The following is a 16,124-nucleotide window of genomic DNA, read 5'->3' on the forward strand; positions in this document are numbered from 1 at the left end:
AGCTACACTCTGGCTCAGTCAGCTGTTTCGTTGCGTGATTGCAAATTACTCCAGCAGGCATTATGCACAAGGTCAGGATAAAAGACCCAACCAGTCCTTTCTGGCTCTACAGCTACTTGTGTAAGTGGGAGCACTGTTCAGTCCCAGATGATAAATCAGTCTTGTTGCTGGTGAAATAAAATGCTCCTTACTAGCATGATGGAGCAATACCAATTTTATTGGTCTGGATATCTTGGGCTCACCTTGAAAAGTGCCTTGTTTCAGAAATGATTTTCAAAAATAAGTCTGAGCCCTTCAAGGACCCAGGAAAGTAGCTAGGCTTTGCAGTGTCAGGAAGCAAATACAGCTGCTGGGCATGGTCCTCAGAGAGGCTTACCCAGAGTCCCAGCCAAGGACAGGCAGAAAGACATCTGCTGATGGGGCTTCCTCGAAGGCCCTGAACCACGGGGACGTTCTCTGGTGGAGAGATGCCCAGCTGTACACAAAATTGTCTGCCCATAGCACACGTATGGTTCAGATGTGCCAAAGAATCTTACACGCTCTAAAACTAGCAGTTAATATTTCTAACTTAACAATATTTTGCTACAGATATCCTCTTTGTGTTTAATCTGATGAAGCACAGCTCTGAACTTTTGGTAGACCTAAATCATACTGTATGAGCCTGGTACAGTTACTTTGGGTCTCTGTGCCTGTAACTATCAGGTTCAGGCCCAGCATTTAGATGGTTGCTTTGGTCCAAAACTCAGTGTTCAGGACTTCTCTGCTTTTGATTAAAAAGTCATCCTTCCCAACGCTGAGTGCTCCACACCAGTGGGCGCTGACAGGGCTCAACATCTCACAGGACTAGAAATCACAATACAGAGATCAGAAACCTCTGTCTCACAGGCTGGAGTTCCTGTCTCCTGTGTGACAGACATGTGATAACAAGGTCAAAAATCTTACCTTTACAGAATTAATGTAGTTGTTTTTCAGTTTATCCCAATCAGCTGGTGTTAACAACAGGGAGAGGTTTTCTGTTTTAACTTCTGGTTTGAGATCAGGGTGACCTAGGAGGAGTTCACTGGAAAGATTCAAATGAACAAATTATTTGCCTTGGAGTGTGAGTAAACTGATGGAATATTCATGTGGCATGAGCTACATAATTATTAAGCTGTGAGAAATATACTTAAAGCTTAAACTGTGATGCTTGTTTTCAAGCTTTAACAAGAAAATCTTTCCTCGCTATTCAAAATCCTAATTATTCAAAATCAAAATGATCTAAGGTTCCAGCCCACCTTAGAAATCATGAGACTTCTGAGTTGTTTGGACATGAAAAGTGCTATGAGAATTTACTTTTTTAAATAAACAACATGAAGCTGATTCATTTGACTATGAGCTCGTGAAATGCCTTTCAGGGTAATTCCTCCAACAGTGTGCTGCTTTGGAGATAGCCAGTCTCCCTTGCTCTGCTCTTGTATCACATCACAGCTTTTGTTAGTCTATTATTTTTCCCTCTGTGTTATCCATAACAAGGCGAGATCCTGGAGGAGGTCAGAGTGCGAAGGGCAGCGTCTGGTAAGCACGCACGTGCTTGGGACACGGGGAATTGCAGCGCAGCGTTTCCCCCACATATGGAAGTGGTGGGTGGACGTTCAGCTACGGAGTCTGACTCCCAAGCGCGCTCAGCTGACACGCGACTTCACCACTCACTTTCCTCTGGATTACCATGAAATCAGGACAGCTGATTAGTGGGGAGGCAGGGGAAGGGAGGGAATGCTTGTGTTTCTCACTCTATAGCAAGAAACCTGCTATTAGCCTGTACAATTGATAGCATGTGCTACCCCGCAATCTGTCCACGGACTACAGAAGCATTGCATCTTTCAGTGTGATAAATGTGGAGAGGAGAAAAAGGAAAATATTCATGAATTTGATTAATGTGGGACATAAATTGCAAGCAGTCACCTGGTTAGCAAGGAAGAGAGCTGCAAAGGCAGTATCCTGTAAACAGCCTGTTCTTTCACTTAGCCACCCACAGGGTTCCCATCTTCAAACCACTACCCAGTACGTGGTTAGGTTTGGATCCAAGGTAAATGAGGATTGTACTGTACAAGGTCAGGCAGGTGCAGAGTGGTAGCTCAGCAGAAAAAAGCTCATCCTGCTGAGGGGTGTTGCCTGGTTTGTGCTTGTCCCTTCCTTAGGCATCTGGTTTGGGCCATTCCCGGAGACCAGCTGCAGGGCTGGACGTGATTTTGGCCTGACATGGTTGTTCTCATGTGCTTATGAATGAACCCACCTCCTGTGCATGTTGTCTCTCTCCTTCCCTCCCCACTGTGTATTTCTGCTGGATTTTTCTCTGTGAGCTCTTTGGGGCTGGGGCTGCGGTGTAGGCCTTAGCAATTAAATACAAGTGACCAGGGAACAATTGAGGACACACAACATCTGGATCTTCTACAGGTGCCTCTCTTAGGTGTTTCCTTTGGCTCTAAAAGGAGGCAATGTCCAGCATCACAAGTTTTTTTCTATTGTGAAAATTTCCTGCCTTTACACTCAGAGTGCCCTGATTTTTGATGTGTTTGTCCGTCCAGCTGCTAGAATATTTTGGTCACCACTGAATTACAGGCAGCTTTAAGAGGTCCTAAAATACTTATATGCCATTCAACTAGTGGGCACATCTGAGCCAGAATCTTTGTTTTAATGTGGCTAATTTCATATAGTGATGCTTTGGCACCTCCTCAAGTTGACTTGAACAGTGAACACAGGGGGTGGGGGTAAAGTGGCTTGTTTCCAAATACATCACTGTTTTAATGAAACAGGAAGGAGGGAGGGCTCCCCCACAGGCCACTTACTGTGCCTGGAAAAGTCACCGAGCAGCTGTTGTACCTTGCAAAACATTTCCACAGAGGGAGCAGGAATTATTAGAGTTGCAATGCAGCACTTGAAAGGGGAGCTTCCTGGTTTTTGAGAAGAGCAAGTTAGAGAGGGAGGGAGAAACGGGGTAACTGAGATCTGTGAAACGCAAGTTTTATCCACAAACTTTTGTCCCCATCCATTAGTAGGTTAGTTATCAGGCTCTGCTGTATAAGTGATTGCATCTCTTTTGCTCACACAGGAAACCAAAAATAACTACGTGCTTTCAAAGCATCCTGCGGCCCTGTTATTCTCTGGATGTGGCAAAGACAGTGAAGTGCGTAACAGCAGCTTACCTCAGGTAGGTGTTAGCAACCCAGTCGAGCAAGGCGTAGAGCTCATTGAATTCCAAGGGTCTCTGGGAGAGATCTTGCAAGTGGGAAGCAATGGCCTTGTGAAAAGCCTCCACGTATGTGTTACACACCCTATAGTCCTCTGGATAACACTTCTTTACTGCAAACTTGACTTTCAGTAAATCTTCACTCAGGTTTTTCCTGAGGAAACCCAAGTGGAGATCAAGCCAAGAACTCTCTTCTTCCTTTGATGCCATGGGTATGCTCATGACTCTCTTTCTAGCGCTCTCGTTGATAGCTTCCCTCCACTCCTCCCTCCACTTTCTGGGTGTGCCAAGCAAGTCTGACCCAGGACCAGCGGTGTTGCTTGGATTAGGATGAGCTGCTTCTTCATTGGCAATTAAAGTCACCAAGGATGCCAGCATGGTCTCCTCTACAGTGGGATGCTCCAGTGTTCCTACCACGATGGACTGGATTGTACTCGTGATGGAATTATAAAGCAAATCCACATCCTTGGATTTCCTGGCAAACTCTTGGGGGTTATCTTTGTATTTGTCAGCATCCCTTTCAGCTATCACCTCATCTTCCAAGTGCTTGATGCTTGCGAATGCTTCCAAAAGTTGCCGGTTTTGAATAAGTTCATTTATTTCCATTACTGCAGAAAAAAGAGGGCAAAGTAGATATTAGATGCTTGACAGGCCTGTAACAACAGAAGATCCCCAACAGGGGGGCTTGCAGGACTGGTCTGAGTAGGCAGATCCCAGCAGTGCATGCAGGACTGATCCTCTCTGGTATTTCCAAGTCCTCTTGGACACAGAAGAAGAAAGCAGTGGAAATACAATCACTGCAAAGTCAAAGCCATATGTCTTTAAATAACTGGTTTGGGAGATAGGAAATACTAAATAAAAAAACCCCATAGCCCTGAAGGAAAACCTCAAGCAATGTCTGATGAGGGCTGCACAGAGGGCATTGAGGTCTCGGGCTGCATAAAACTGAGTCTGGCTCTGTCCCTCTTTTAGTTTGCGACTGAGGTGGAACTGGCAGCCGAGGCAGATGCTGATATACCTTCACAGCGGGGTTTTCTGTTAGCTGTGATGCTCGTTTCTCAGCATACCAGAGTGCCTTGCACAGTAGTGCTCCTGCAACAGTGACTCCAGAACAGCCGGGCCCCTGCTTTCTCTGGCTGCAAGAGCAATTCTGCATGTTGCTGGAGAAGGCAGGAAGGGTGGTCAGGGGTCCAGCTGGAGGGAGCACAGCAGCACATGTCCCCCCTCGGGCCTTCTGAGCTCCCAATCTACCCACCAGGACATCCTCTACAGAGACCAAGGCTCTGGGAAAGCAGATGCTGCTGTGGGGATGCTTCTGATACATTCTGGGAACATTCATATTTCAGACGTAACCTTGGGCAAACCCAGGGCTCCCCTCCTGTCCTGATTTTGTGCCCTCTACCTTATCTATTCTGAGTTCTTCTGAAAGACATCCCTGAGTCAAGTCATGACTAACTGGCTCCTGGATTACTACAGAGATTATCACTAGTGATTTGTATTACAAGGACTCCTTGAGATGCAGGGGCCAAATTGCTCAAGCGCTTCCTTGAGCTGAGGCAACAAACCAGTGACTGGCCCATATGTGACTGGCTGCCCTTTCCAGCCCAGGGCCCAAATCACTGATTAGATTAGTGATTTTCCAGCAAATGGGCTGGAAAGGGCTTTTCCAGCCCGTGCCTAGCACAGCAGATAGCTTCTGAAAGATGCCTCTTATCTGTTCCAGACATTTTGGGATGTCTTTAAATGGCTATGGCCCTTAGCCCCCTCTCAACCAAAAAGAGGGGCTGGAGGATCAGAAGCCACAGCTTCTCAGTTCTGCAGTTATTGCCATCTGCAATCTCCCCTTGGCTGGGGAGAGAGAAGGGGCTCTGGGATGGGGCCCAAGGCCCAGGCATCTCCGTGCATGAAGAAAAAGGGGAGCATGGCATAAAGAAGCCATGTCTTGGGAAGCAGAAAGAGGGGAAGGTGGGAATGGAAAAGCAATCGGTGCCCCTATGTGGGAGGACATTGAGGAGGCAATGTGGGAGCAGCCACGGTTTCAGGAAGTCCCTGAGGTGTCAGGAATGCAACACCCAGGAAGCCAGTGGAGGAAACGGAGAAATATCAAAGTTTGCATGGTATGTGGAGTTCACTGGCCTAGGGCAGTTCTGGATCTTGTGAGCTGATCATTTCCAGCCTGAGTATAAACCTACAGACAAATGCCAGGTGCTGCCTCTCACCGGCAGCATTTGTTTTCCAAGCGGTGGACACTGCTGTCCCTGCATGGTCTGGGAAGGTGTGTGCACTGGGAGGGGGGATCCAAACACGTGTGCTTTTTCCTGGCACTCAGGTCTCACGTGGGGCCTGGGCACTTCCTTTGTTTGGTTTGCCTTGATAAATCCCCCCCCCCCACATCAGCCTTCAAAGAGTGATGGGTTGTGCTGGAGCTGGTGTTGTGTCTCCTCAGGCTGCAGTGCTGGCAGGGGTTGAACTAAAGGGTATTGGCTGGTTGTTGGCTGAGGCTGGGGGAGAAGCACCTCAAACCCCCAAAGTGGCTGAGAACTACTGAGTTTTCCATTTCTTTTCCAAAACCTTGCCACAGCAAGATCAACAGCCCCTTTGCCAGTAATGTAAGAGGTATTTGCTGTGGGTTGAGGGAATCCAAGAGCACTGTTAGCTTCTGAGAGGCCACAGGCAGCCCTCACCATCTCCTGCACGGTAACAGATACTCTGATCAGGAGATCCAACCATGATACTGTGTGTAAAACAAATCTTAAAGAGGAGGGAAGGGGTATTATTTAGGCATGTGTGGCCACAGTTTCTGGTGTGCCCACACAAAATGATATGGAAAGGTTGGAGAGCACTCAAAGAAGAGATGAAGGAATGGTTCATAACCCAGAATGTATGCCTTTGGGCTTATCTGCACACAGATTTTATACCCAATGCACCAGATAATCTGTGCAGTGTGGGGGTATCCTTATGAAGACTGAAAAACACCAAATAACCCAACTATTGATGTAGCATATAATGCACAGAGTTTGTGAGTGCCTATATGGTGCTACAGCTGCACTACACTCAGAGGGAAGGGAGATTGTACCAATTAACTTAATCTCTTCTAGATAAATAAATACAAAACCTGTTTTTGCCCAAGTGCTTACAATGAGAGACTAAAGGAATACATTCTGTTCAGCATATCAAAGTGAAAATGCCATTTAATCACCATCTAGGATAATTATTCAAGGAGGTGATATTGGGTGCTAAATGGATCTTTAACTTAGCAATACAAGATCAGCCAGCTGGTAATTGAAGAAAAACAATTGAAAAGTAATTAACCATTATATAGCTTAATGGGGCATATGGTGGAGTCTCCATCACTCACCATATTTATCTCAGGATGGGATGTGTTTCTGAAAGAGTTGTTCTAGTCTAGGCCAATCACTAGTTATTGGGCACAGGACAGGTCTTACTCGTGCAATTCACCAGCTTGTGTATTGCAGGAGATTAAAAAGAGTTTCTCCTACCATTTTGTATTGCTCCTGATCTATGACCTTTTGAACGGACTAGCAAAGCTGAAGAGATGGGCTCAGATCCAGCTTACTGACCTCACAGGGTATCAGTGTGAAGCTGTAAATAACTTTACGGTGCAGAGGAACGTGTTATAGCAATGGGATAACATCAGCCCTTCTATCTATTCCCCATGGCATGCTACACAGTAGACCCAGAGCTTTTCTTCTCTAGGAATTTAGGCTGATGAAAGGTCAAGCCATATTGACTCATCTCAGTCTGTCTCCTGAATGCAATGTAATACCTCTGCCTTGAAAAAGCAGATGAGAACATTGCTCAAATCAGGTTCAAAGGCATTGCACTCTGTTCACACCTGGGGAAAGGTGAGAGCTAAGCTGATAGTAGTTATTATGATTTGACCATGACCCATTATCTAATGCTGACAAAATGTATGACAGTGAGCCAGCTTGGGGGAAGGGGGAGAAAACAATACTTGCAACACCACTGTCGTGAGAGGAATAGATGGAAAGAAAGTGTAAGAGAGCAAAAGCACCTGTGGAGGTCCCTTTGCAAGTCAGTGTCTCAGATTAGGAAGCAAGGTTCTGAGCTGGCCCAGATCACATCCAAACAACCAAATAATTTCCCGTCATGGAGGAGCCCTTCCTCCCAAATCCAACTAGACTAATTGACAATACTTATTTACAAAATAGTCTGTATTCAGCAACAGTGGCCCCCAGTCATTTTGGTTCTGTGAATATGGTTGATTCACTGCATTTCTCACAGCCAGTCCTTGTGCATATCATCCTTATTTTTTATTTAAAAACATGACTTAACAGGACAATTTATCAAGGCCTTGCAATAACCTATACAGTACAGTCTGGAGACCATCAGTCTGACAGCTGAAGAGCAGAAACTATCCAGAAGTGCAATGCCAGCTATAGTATAGGAATAGTCCGCATTGCACTTCTGCACAGTTTCTTCTTCTCAGACCAAAAGTTCCCAAACTGGGCTCAGCAGATTGGTGACTGATACATATGTGGACTGACTTGTTGATATGCTGATTGCAGGTAGGCTGACTGATACAGTTAAATTAACAGTGGAGGCCACAGAACAGCCTGTTCAATGACAGGTGACCTGCACTCAGGCTGAGACCAAGTGTCTCTAACGGGATGCTCATTTCTTTAGCACCTCTGTTGGGCCCAAACTTGCAAAGTGTAAACTGCTTGGAGGTTGCATTTGTCCTGCCAAGAAAATCGCATTGTTGTTTTCTCTTCTTACCTGAAAGAGGTTTTCCTTTAATGGGCTCTAATTCTATCTTCTCTCCAATCTCCTCCATGTCGTTACAGATCGTGGTTTTGTCCTGCTCATAGCTCTTGGTGAATCTAAAAGAAAGACGCATGCCTCTCAAAGTGCCAGTAGATTCCTTTTCTTTATCTTTGTTCAGGTTTTGTTTTGACTTCCGGATGCTTAACATTGTTTTAATTCCTCTTTCAAAGATCCCTATGTCATGGCTGTGCGAAGTCGGGCTATTCAATTCTGAAGCAACATCCATCTTTTCCTTCCCGGTACTGTTTGTTGGAGAGGCTGGTTCTGATGTTACACTTGTTGGATGTAACTCCTTATTTCTATTCATCTTGTCTTTCAACAACAGGTTTTCCAAAAATGTTGATGGTAATGACTAAAATGAACAAAACAGCAGAATTAGATGAGAGAAACCTAATAGACTATTACTGTGTCTCCAAAGTTGGTCTTGGACTGAAAGTCTTTGTCCATCCTGCTTAATCCAAGGACAGAGCAAGTCTGTTATAGGTATCTCTACCCACAGAAACTAGGTGCTGGCCTGCTTTTAGCTCTGGAAGGCTCTAGTCCACCTCCTTAAATCAGGCTAGTGACCAGCTGTTTCTTCAGCATCAAGGAATCACTGAAGGTCAGGGATGCTGAAATCAATTAAAACAATACCATTTCTGTTGGTAACAACACATGTTTTTGCTATCTTCCTTCCAGACGGATTTCAAGCCATGTAATAAGGATAACCCTACTTGGGATAGGTAACCCACTGGGGTGTTCCCACTTTCTAATGCAGACATGGCAACTTTGGGCTGTGCTGCTGCTTCTGCCCGAGGCCAGCCCTGACCTGCAGCTGCTGGAACGGGGCTCACAGGGTGGACGGTCCACCGTGGCCATTGCACTGCACTGATGCAGGGGGCTGAGCAAAGCCTCCCTGTTCGCCTCTAGCCCCTTCCACCCCAAATCAAAGCAATCTCTGCACTCTGAATCGTCATGGTTACAGTGAGGGAGGCTGCACGATGCAGCAAAGGTTCATATCACTCATCCTACCTCAGAGCACTTCAAGGGCAAAGAGAGGAGACCCTGGCAACAGCCTGAGTCTTTGTTGCAGAGTTTCACAGACCCTTGTCCACACCAAGGATATTGCAAACAACTTCCCAACATTGTGTTAACAGGCCCCAGTGTTGCCTCGCTCCTTTCTTCAGATTGCTCCATCATGTAATGCTGTGAATGGCTATCTCGAGGGCCAAGAAAGCCCCTGCACGAGCAGTGGGGGATGCCACAGGGCCCTGTGCACCTAGGAGCCCAGTGCTTCCCTGCAGAGGTGCATGCATTCAGATTTCTAAAAATGACTGTGCCTCAGTAAGCACCTAGGTGGGAGTTGGTTCCCCTACACTTGTTCAGCTCCTTGTCTGCTGTAAACAGACTAGCTCCCTCCCCACCCTGAACTCTGGCCTGGGTGTCTGGGAAGGGGGCAGTGGGAAAGGTTTTGCCTCCCTTCCCCTCCCTTGCACAGAGCTGAAACCAGGTCACCAGCTAACATAGCCCGGTCTGGGGAACATTGCGCATTGCAGAGCTCTAACGATGGTAAATGCCATTTCCCCACAGTGAGCTCAAGGCAGCTCAGCAATCAGTTTGAATCATTAGAAACAGCTATTCCTTGAGGTCACCCAGGAACCGCCTGTTTCAGGTCTGTCCAGCTTGCAGGAGCAGGGGATTGAAATATGATTATAGTGAACAGACATGCTGGGACTCTGGAAATACATCTCAGCCTTCCCTGATCAGAGTTTGGCCAGATTTTTACCCTCTTGTGCACATTTATTCCCTAGGTTATAAACTGCAAAGACTGTGGTTTCCCATCAGTTTGATGAGCTCCTTGCACAATGGGGCTCAGATCCTGCATCGCAGCTTCTCAGAGGAAATACTGAATTATTCTTATCTCTTGGCTTGCCTTCCTCAGGAGCCCACCTCACCACAGCCCATACAGCAGTGTGGGAATGGAGAGAAGGGCACCCCATTTTCCAAGGATTTCAGTAGGAAAGGGACTGATTTACTAGTTCAAATTCTGTACAGTGGGTGTGTGGCCTGAGTGGAACAAGAGCAGCAATTAAGCATGTAAGTTATTTGAGGGAGGAAGTCAGAGAAGGAGGAATTAACCCACAGGACAAGGGAAGAGGAGATACAGACCCAGGTGATGACCAAACCGATCCTCTCCGCAGGAAGCCAGAATAAACCAGACATGAGCCACAGAAACTGAGAAACTGAAATTGTGCAAGAAATCCAGGGGCACTGCATAGTCCAGCTCAGGTTTCCCAAACCTCTGCCGGGCACAGAGCCCTCTGAAGTCCTACGAGAGCCGTCAGGTGGTGGTCGGCTGAGTAGAAGTCCCTCCTGAGCATGCTTGCTGGCAGAAAGGCTGCCCCGGTTTGCAGGGAAGCCCAGCCAAGTGGCTCCGACACAAACTCACCTGTCTCAGCTCGCAGGAGCCCCTGGCTGCACACCAGCACCCTCAGAGGATCTCTCTCTGGGCAGGGAGCCTCCCTCCATCCTTCCTGGCCTTCTGAAAAAGGGTTTGTTGGAGATGGAAGAAGGGCCCATCCACTCCTCTTCTCCAGCAGCTTTCCCTCTTTGTTCCCCACAGAGGCTCAGGCACTCTTTCACTTTCGTTATGACCTGGGCATTTAAAGGAAGGGAAGAGGCAGGGGAAAAATAGCAGGCAAGTTCCAAGAATTCAGGTTAATTATTTACCATATAGACGGCAAGGTAACCTCAGCACTGAAGGTGAAATGGGGGGCTTTGACGGATAGAAGTGCACAGCGACAAGCTGCGCTCCTCCTCAGTCGGACACTGAGCCCCATTGCTGCAGCTCAGCAGTCCCAGTTCAGCCTCAGGGAGAAGAAATTTGGCACCTGGTTTTGCCCCGCATGGTGTGAAGCCCAGCAGGGTTTGAATACGAGGGTTCAAAAGCAGCTTAGAGCTGCCGCATGGAAACTGCTACATTTCAACTCCCATCAACACCGTTCTGCCCCATTTCCAGAGGTCACGGACAGCTTGGTCTATGTAATGGTTGACAGACTTGGGTAAGGAACCAGGAGCACTGTGCGTCCTGCTGTTACATATTCACCTCTCCTCTCTGTACTTGTCTGGTGGCACTTATTTCTACAGGGATGATGGCCATGGATTCTTCCATCCCAGGAGCATTTGGGCACATCAGAGGGAATTCAAAGCAGAGGAACAAAAATATGCAGGTGCCTGGAAGGTTTAAACTGCGTTAAACACAGTCACTTGGCTGGTTACTGGGCCGTTTAAGTGATCTAACCCTTGGGAGCCTGCAGTGCCTGTGTGCCTGAGCACCAGGCTGGGGAGATGGCACACTTCCAGTTAGCAGAGGCACCAGCGTAAAGCAAGAAGGGTAAATCAGGAGGTGCCACGTAACCATAGTGCCAAAGACAATGAGCGTGTTTGCTCTATGAGCCTGCCAACACCTCACCTATCTGTGTGAGAGGGGAGGGGGGAAGGTCTAGTAAAGGTTTAATACGACAGTTTGATAAAATCCTGTGGAGTTTGGACTTTGTGCTGCACAGAGAAGAACAATTGACTTAAAAACTTACCTTAGGCTAGGAGAGCTTTATGTCCAGGAGATAGAAATCATGTGGGATGGGAATAATTATGATAAGGAGAAACAAGGAGGAACAAAGAGTAGATAGGTGGGAAGACCCCCTGATGGTGAATCAGGGACTGGGCAGAGCATCTCCTGGGGTGCTCACACTGAGGTGCAGAGGAGCTCCTGCCCAGCAGTCTCCCTCAGCTGCATGGCCCCAGGCTGCAGGGCCCAGCACCAAGCTTTTCAAAGCCATATTTAAATAGGAGACACCCCTGCTGTGCTAAGGAAAATTGCTATTGGTTATGCTTCAGCTACCTTGGCAAGGTGACAACGTGCACAGAGGGCAGGTAGCCTTTTACAAAGGGGCATGCTGGTGTGCGCATAACCAGAGGGCATGCCACGGTGTGGAAAGCCCCATGCGACACAAAATCCAAACAATCCTCTTTCCAGCCAGGTCTCTAATTTCCTCCCCCACCAGCCATTTACTGGGCTTTGCTGTGCACTGCCAGGCTCACCCCAGCCCAGTGGCCATCCCACTCGTCTGCTGCAGCAGGTCTGCCTTGCCACGGTGCTGGTGCCGGCTGACCCAGGCTTCCTGGGAGCCGCCAACTACTCTTAAAACATGACCAGTGGCAGGGCATGTGGGCCTGCTAAAAAAAACAAGCCCTGGGGGAGCTCTGCACCCCACGGCTTACATCATTGCTCTCCCCTGCCACCAGCTCTCAAACCACCCACTCCTGGAAATACCTTCAGGGGCTGTAGCAATACTGACTCCATGAGTTTGGCCCCAGAAAGTCATAAGAGTTTAAAAATTTACTATGGTATGGAGTTATTTTCCATTTGCCATCAGCTTTGGTAGAAGGTCATAACGCTCAAGCTAGCTGTGAGGGTTAATGTTGTTTAAAAGTGAAATTTGAGGGTCTCCGAAATCTAACTCCAGGAGCTGGGACTTCAAAGGAAAAAACAGATTGTTGTAAGGGTCAACAAAAAGGTGAAGCCTGGTTATGCTGTAACATATTTATCCCTTCCTACTCTCCATAGCACCCAGAGAAAAAATTGCTTGAGAAGTCTTGCTTCCTTACAAGCCTTCATTAACAGCCCTTTCTTTTTATACACATTTTCTATCAGCAGTCCCACAGCGGAGCTGGTGAGTGTTCAGAGGACTTTGCACTGAAGAGCTCATAGTCCTTAGTGCCATGGGTACAATGGGTACCACATGGATACCACCCCATCCCCAATGAGCCATGGCGCATTCAAGCTACCCCTGCAAGGTTTAGCAGACCTGTGAGACTCTTCCTCACCTCCCAGTCATGAGAAAGGTGCAGTCCTCTGCTGTTGAGCTCACAGCTATGCTCTTATTTTGAAGTAGATGAGTGAACTGAAAGGAAAAGCAAATCTTCGATGGCCATCAGCTCTTCTCCCCAGGTGATGCTTCAGGTTGTCTCCTCTTCAGCAATTGCTAATCCACCTATTGATATAGCAAGAGCAGCACAACATCCTGGCTGTGCCAGCCTTCATACCTCAGCCAACACACAGCTCTTGATACTGTTGCTCGGCCCTGCAGTCAACAGGAACACATGTTCCCCAAAAGATCTTGCCATCTGGAAGAAGCGCTGTGAAATTACCTTCCACCCAGCAGCACCAGCCTAATTTCCTTTTGGGCCTCCAGGCACAGTCATGAGAACAGATTAAGCATCAGTGTGTCTGGAGGTTCAGATATTGATGCTCCCAGCCCAAGGTAAGCAGCCTCTTGCAGCAGGTTGGAGTGACCAGGCTTAACGGGGCCCTTCCCACCAAGATAGCTCAAAGAAAAGGAGGCAAAAATAAACTGAGAACTAATGAGTCAGACAGAGCTAGCAAATCCGGTGAAAGCACCAATGCAGCCAGGCCAGGGATCTTGTGGGAAGCAGCTGCCACAATCTAGCAGCCAGTACTTGCAAGCTACATCCCATAAGTAACATGTAGCATGGTTTTCACGGAAAACCAGACTTGTTCTCAGCTGCTTGGCTGTATGAACTTGGCTCCTTTATTCTGACTCTTACTTCATCATGCAGAGGTATCAAAGTATTTTCACTCTAGCTTATCACAATTAGCTCAATCACTGATAGCTGCTAACAGTGAGGAATTGCTGATGTCCAGATGCTAGGATGATGGGGATGCTGCTGTGGTGGGAGAGATCCAGGCTTTAGGCAGGAAACAGAGAATGAAATGCAAGCTGCATGTCCCTAAATACCTGGATATTTCTGGAAATGTTGGCAGAGGGTGGGAGCCTGGCCAGGACTGGGGCAGAACAGAGGTTCTTTGTGCACTTTCTGAAGGGCTTTGTAAACACAACCCGAGCTCCCACTTCACAGGCTTTCAAACACTTATGGCTTTCCTGTTACAAAGTATGGTGCTGTTGCAAAAAGTGACAATCGAGTGGGCCTTGGGGGTTTCCATGACAACCCAGCCTGATTCCAGATCCAGTTTGCTCAGTTTACAAGGAAAGTGAGTTTTCTTTTTTCCTTCTCGCAGCAAATCCATCCTTGAGTCAAGCACATTTCTTCCTGCTTCCCGTAGCACGGCCATGGAAAGGGTTCCCACGGCCACGACTTGTGCTCTCCTACCCCTGGCACTCGGTGCACCCGCGCCTCCTCTTTGCTGCCCTCTCCCCAAAGCCAGCGAGCGAGCCCAGCACAGGACGAGGTCAGTCCCAGTGGGTGCTCTCTTGTGTCCCAGATCCGTGAGCAGAGGAGGTGCACCTGGAGATGTCCCCAGCTGTCTCTCCTGCATCTCACTCAGCAGTTTCCAATCCCGCAGTAGCAATGGCTCACAGCTGCTTCCCCGCCACCCTTTGTAGCTCAATGTGTTAAGGGGATCCAACACTCAAGAGATCCACCTGCTGCTGGTCCTGCCGTGGTGATGCAGGACCGCTCTGGAAGAGCTTGCTGTGGGCTGTGCAGGGCAGTACCCACACCAGCCCTGCTGGGTAACCCATGCTGGCCACAAGCAGAGCCCTTATCAGCTGTCCTGCCGTGGCAGGGCTCACGGGATCAAAAGCACTGAAATCTCCCTGCAGTGCAAAGCCAGCTCCTCCTCACATGGTGGATTACCCCTTATTCCAGCAAATCTGGACTCAAGTGTATAGCTGGGGTGAGTTTTCAATGAAAATGTAACTGATCCTCCTTAAAACAAAGTTTTTTTTATTGAGATTATTGGAAGAGAAGGCTAAGAAGTCTGGTCATCTAAAAAATGGTTGCTACTAATCTCTAATTATCACTTGCTGATGGCTTACTTGCAACCACAGTCCCTCCAGGGGTGCTGTTAGAGCCAGCTGGCAACGCAGAGTGCGTTTTCACATGCCTTTTGGATCCCCTCTTCCCTGGCCCAGGGCTGCTCACAGAGATAAATACTAGGTTCCTGCCTGGTCTGTAATATTTTGAGTTTCTTTGGGTGGTAGTGTGTTGATGTGTCCAAAAGGTCTGCCCGGCTGAAAGGAAGGCCTAACTGAAGCTTCAAGAATCTCTAACTTGTTGGTGTTTCTTAATGTGCTGCGCAAGCAAGATAGAAGTAAATCCTTTTACCCTTGATGATTTTTGAGCCTTGCAACAGTGAAATGATCCCATGTGCAAGTGTGCTTATCCACTTGGCTTTTGCAGAGTTTTTCAAAACTGCAAGTTCATAAAAAATATTATAAACGGGACTGGAGAGGAACGGCAAGTGTTTTATTTCACAGAAAAATTTGCGGTCATGCAGGTAGTCAGACTAGCTTTACAAGCATCTAGAAAATGTGCCCTGGGAAGAGAAATTGAAAGAGCTGAGGTGGTTTAAGTTTTCAGAAGAGAAGACACACAACAGGTTTCAGCTCCGTAGAGGTCTGCTGAAAAAAGACAGGGAATAAATTGTCCTCCATTGGCAATGGGGAGAGGACAGTGGTTTTCCGCCTGTCGAACCTGCATCACTGCAGAACTTTAAGGTGGATTTGGACAAGCATCTGTGAGGAGCAGTTGGGATGGACAGCTCCTGGCTGCTGTGCCTGTAGGGGCAGTGACCCCATGGAGGTCCCTGGGACCAGCTCCCTTGGCCCCATGGAGGAAGCCAAAGCAGCAGCTGGAGGCAGTCCAGCCCCTGCTCAACGCCAGCAAACCCCAGGGTTCGGGGACACTGAAAATGACCAAAAACCACAAAAGTTATGGGTGCGGGGTGGGGCAACAAGTGTTCAGGCACATTTGCTCACGAAAGTGCAGCTTACAATCATATGAAAGTTTTCTTTCACTATGAAATGAGGTTGAACATTGTGGGGAACACTTCCTACATTTCCTTTTCCTCTGTTTTTTAAAGCTTGCAGATTCTCACAGGTCACATTACCAAGCTTTCTTTCTGGAACTGTGAAGCTATTCAGGGAAGAAAGCTCATAGTCTCATGTGTTTAGCTGACTCCCAAAACTGAAACTTAAAAAAAAAAAAAAAAAAATCCATTGCACGACTCAGCTGCAACTGCCAGGGCTGGCTTGCAGCAGTCCCACTGGCATCAGGGGAAATGCTT

At 47.6% G+C, this 16,124-nt stretch overlaps 1 protein-coding gene across 1 annotated transcript in view; it reads right to left on the minus strand.

Moving 5' to 3' along the window:
- EXOC3L4 (exocyst complex component 3 like 4) overlaps positions 1–13,201 on the minus strand; it is a 28,920-nt gene extending 15,719 nt beyond the window's left edge. Inside the window, exons 1-4 of the mRNA XM_026079444.1 lie at positions 13,121–13,201; positions 7,988–8,387; positions 3,183–3,834; positions 943–1,060 (exon numbers count right to left, since the gene is read on the minus strand). Of these exons, the coding sequence (XP_025935229.1) occupies positions 943–1,060; positions 3,183–3,834; positions 7,988–8,387; positions 13,121–13,201 (1,251 nt within the window). The remainder of the gene's footprint in view (positions 1–942; positions 1,061–3,182; positions 3,835–7,987; positions 8,388–13,120) is intronic.
- Positions 13,202–16,124: the final 2,923 nt, after the last annotated feature.

This window comes from Apteryx rowi, unplaced genomic scaffold, assembly GCF_003343035.1.
Source record: "Apteryx rowi isolate R43461 unplaced genomic scaffold, aptRow1 scaffold_5, whole genome shotgun sequence".
Classification (NCBI taxonomy): domain Eukaryota; kingdom Metazoa; phylum Chordata; class Aves; order Apterygiformes; family Apterygidae; genus Apteryx; species Apteryx rowi.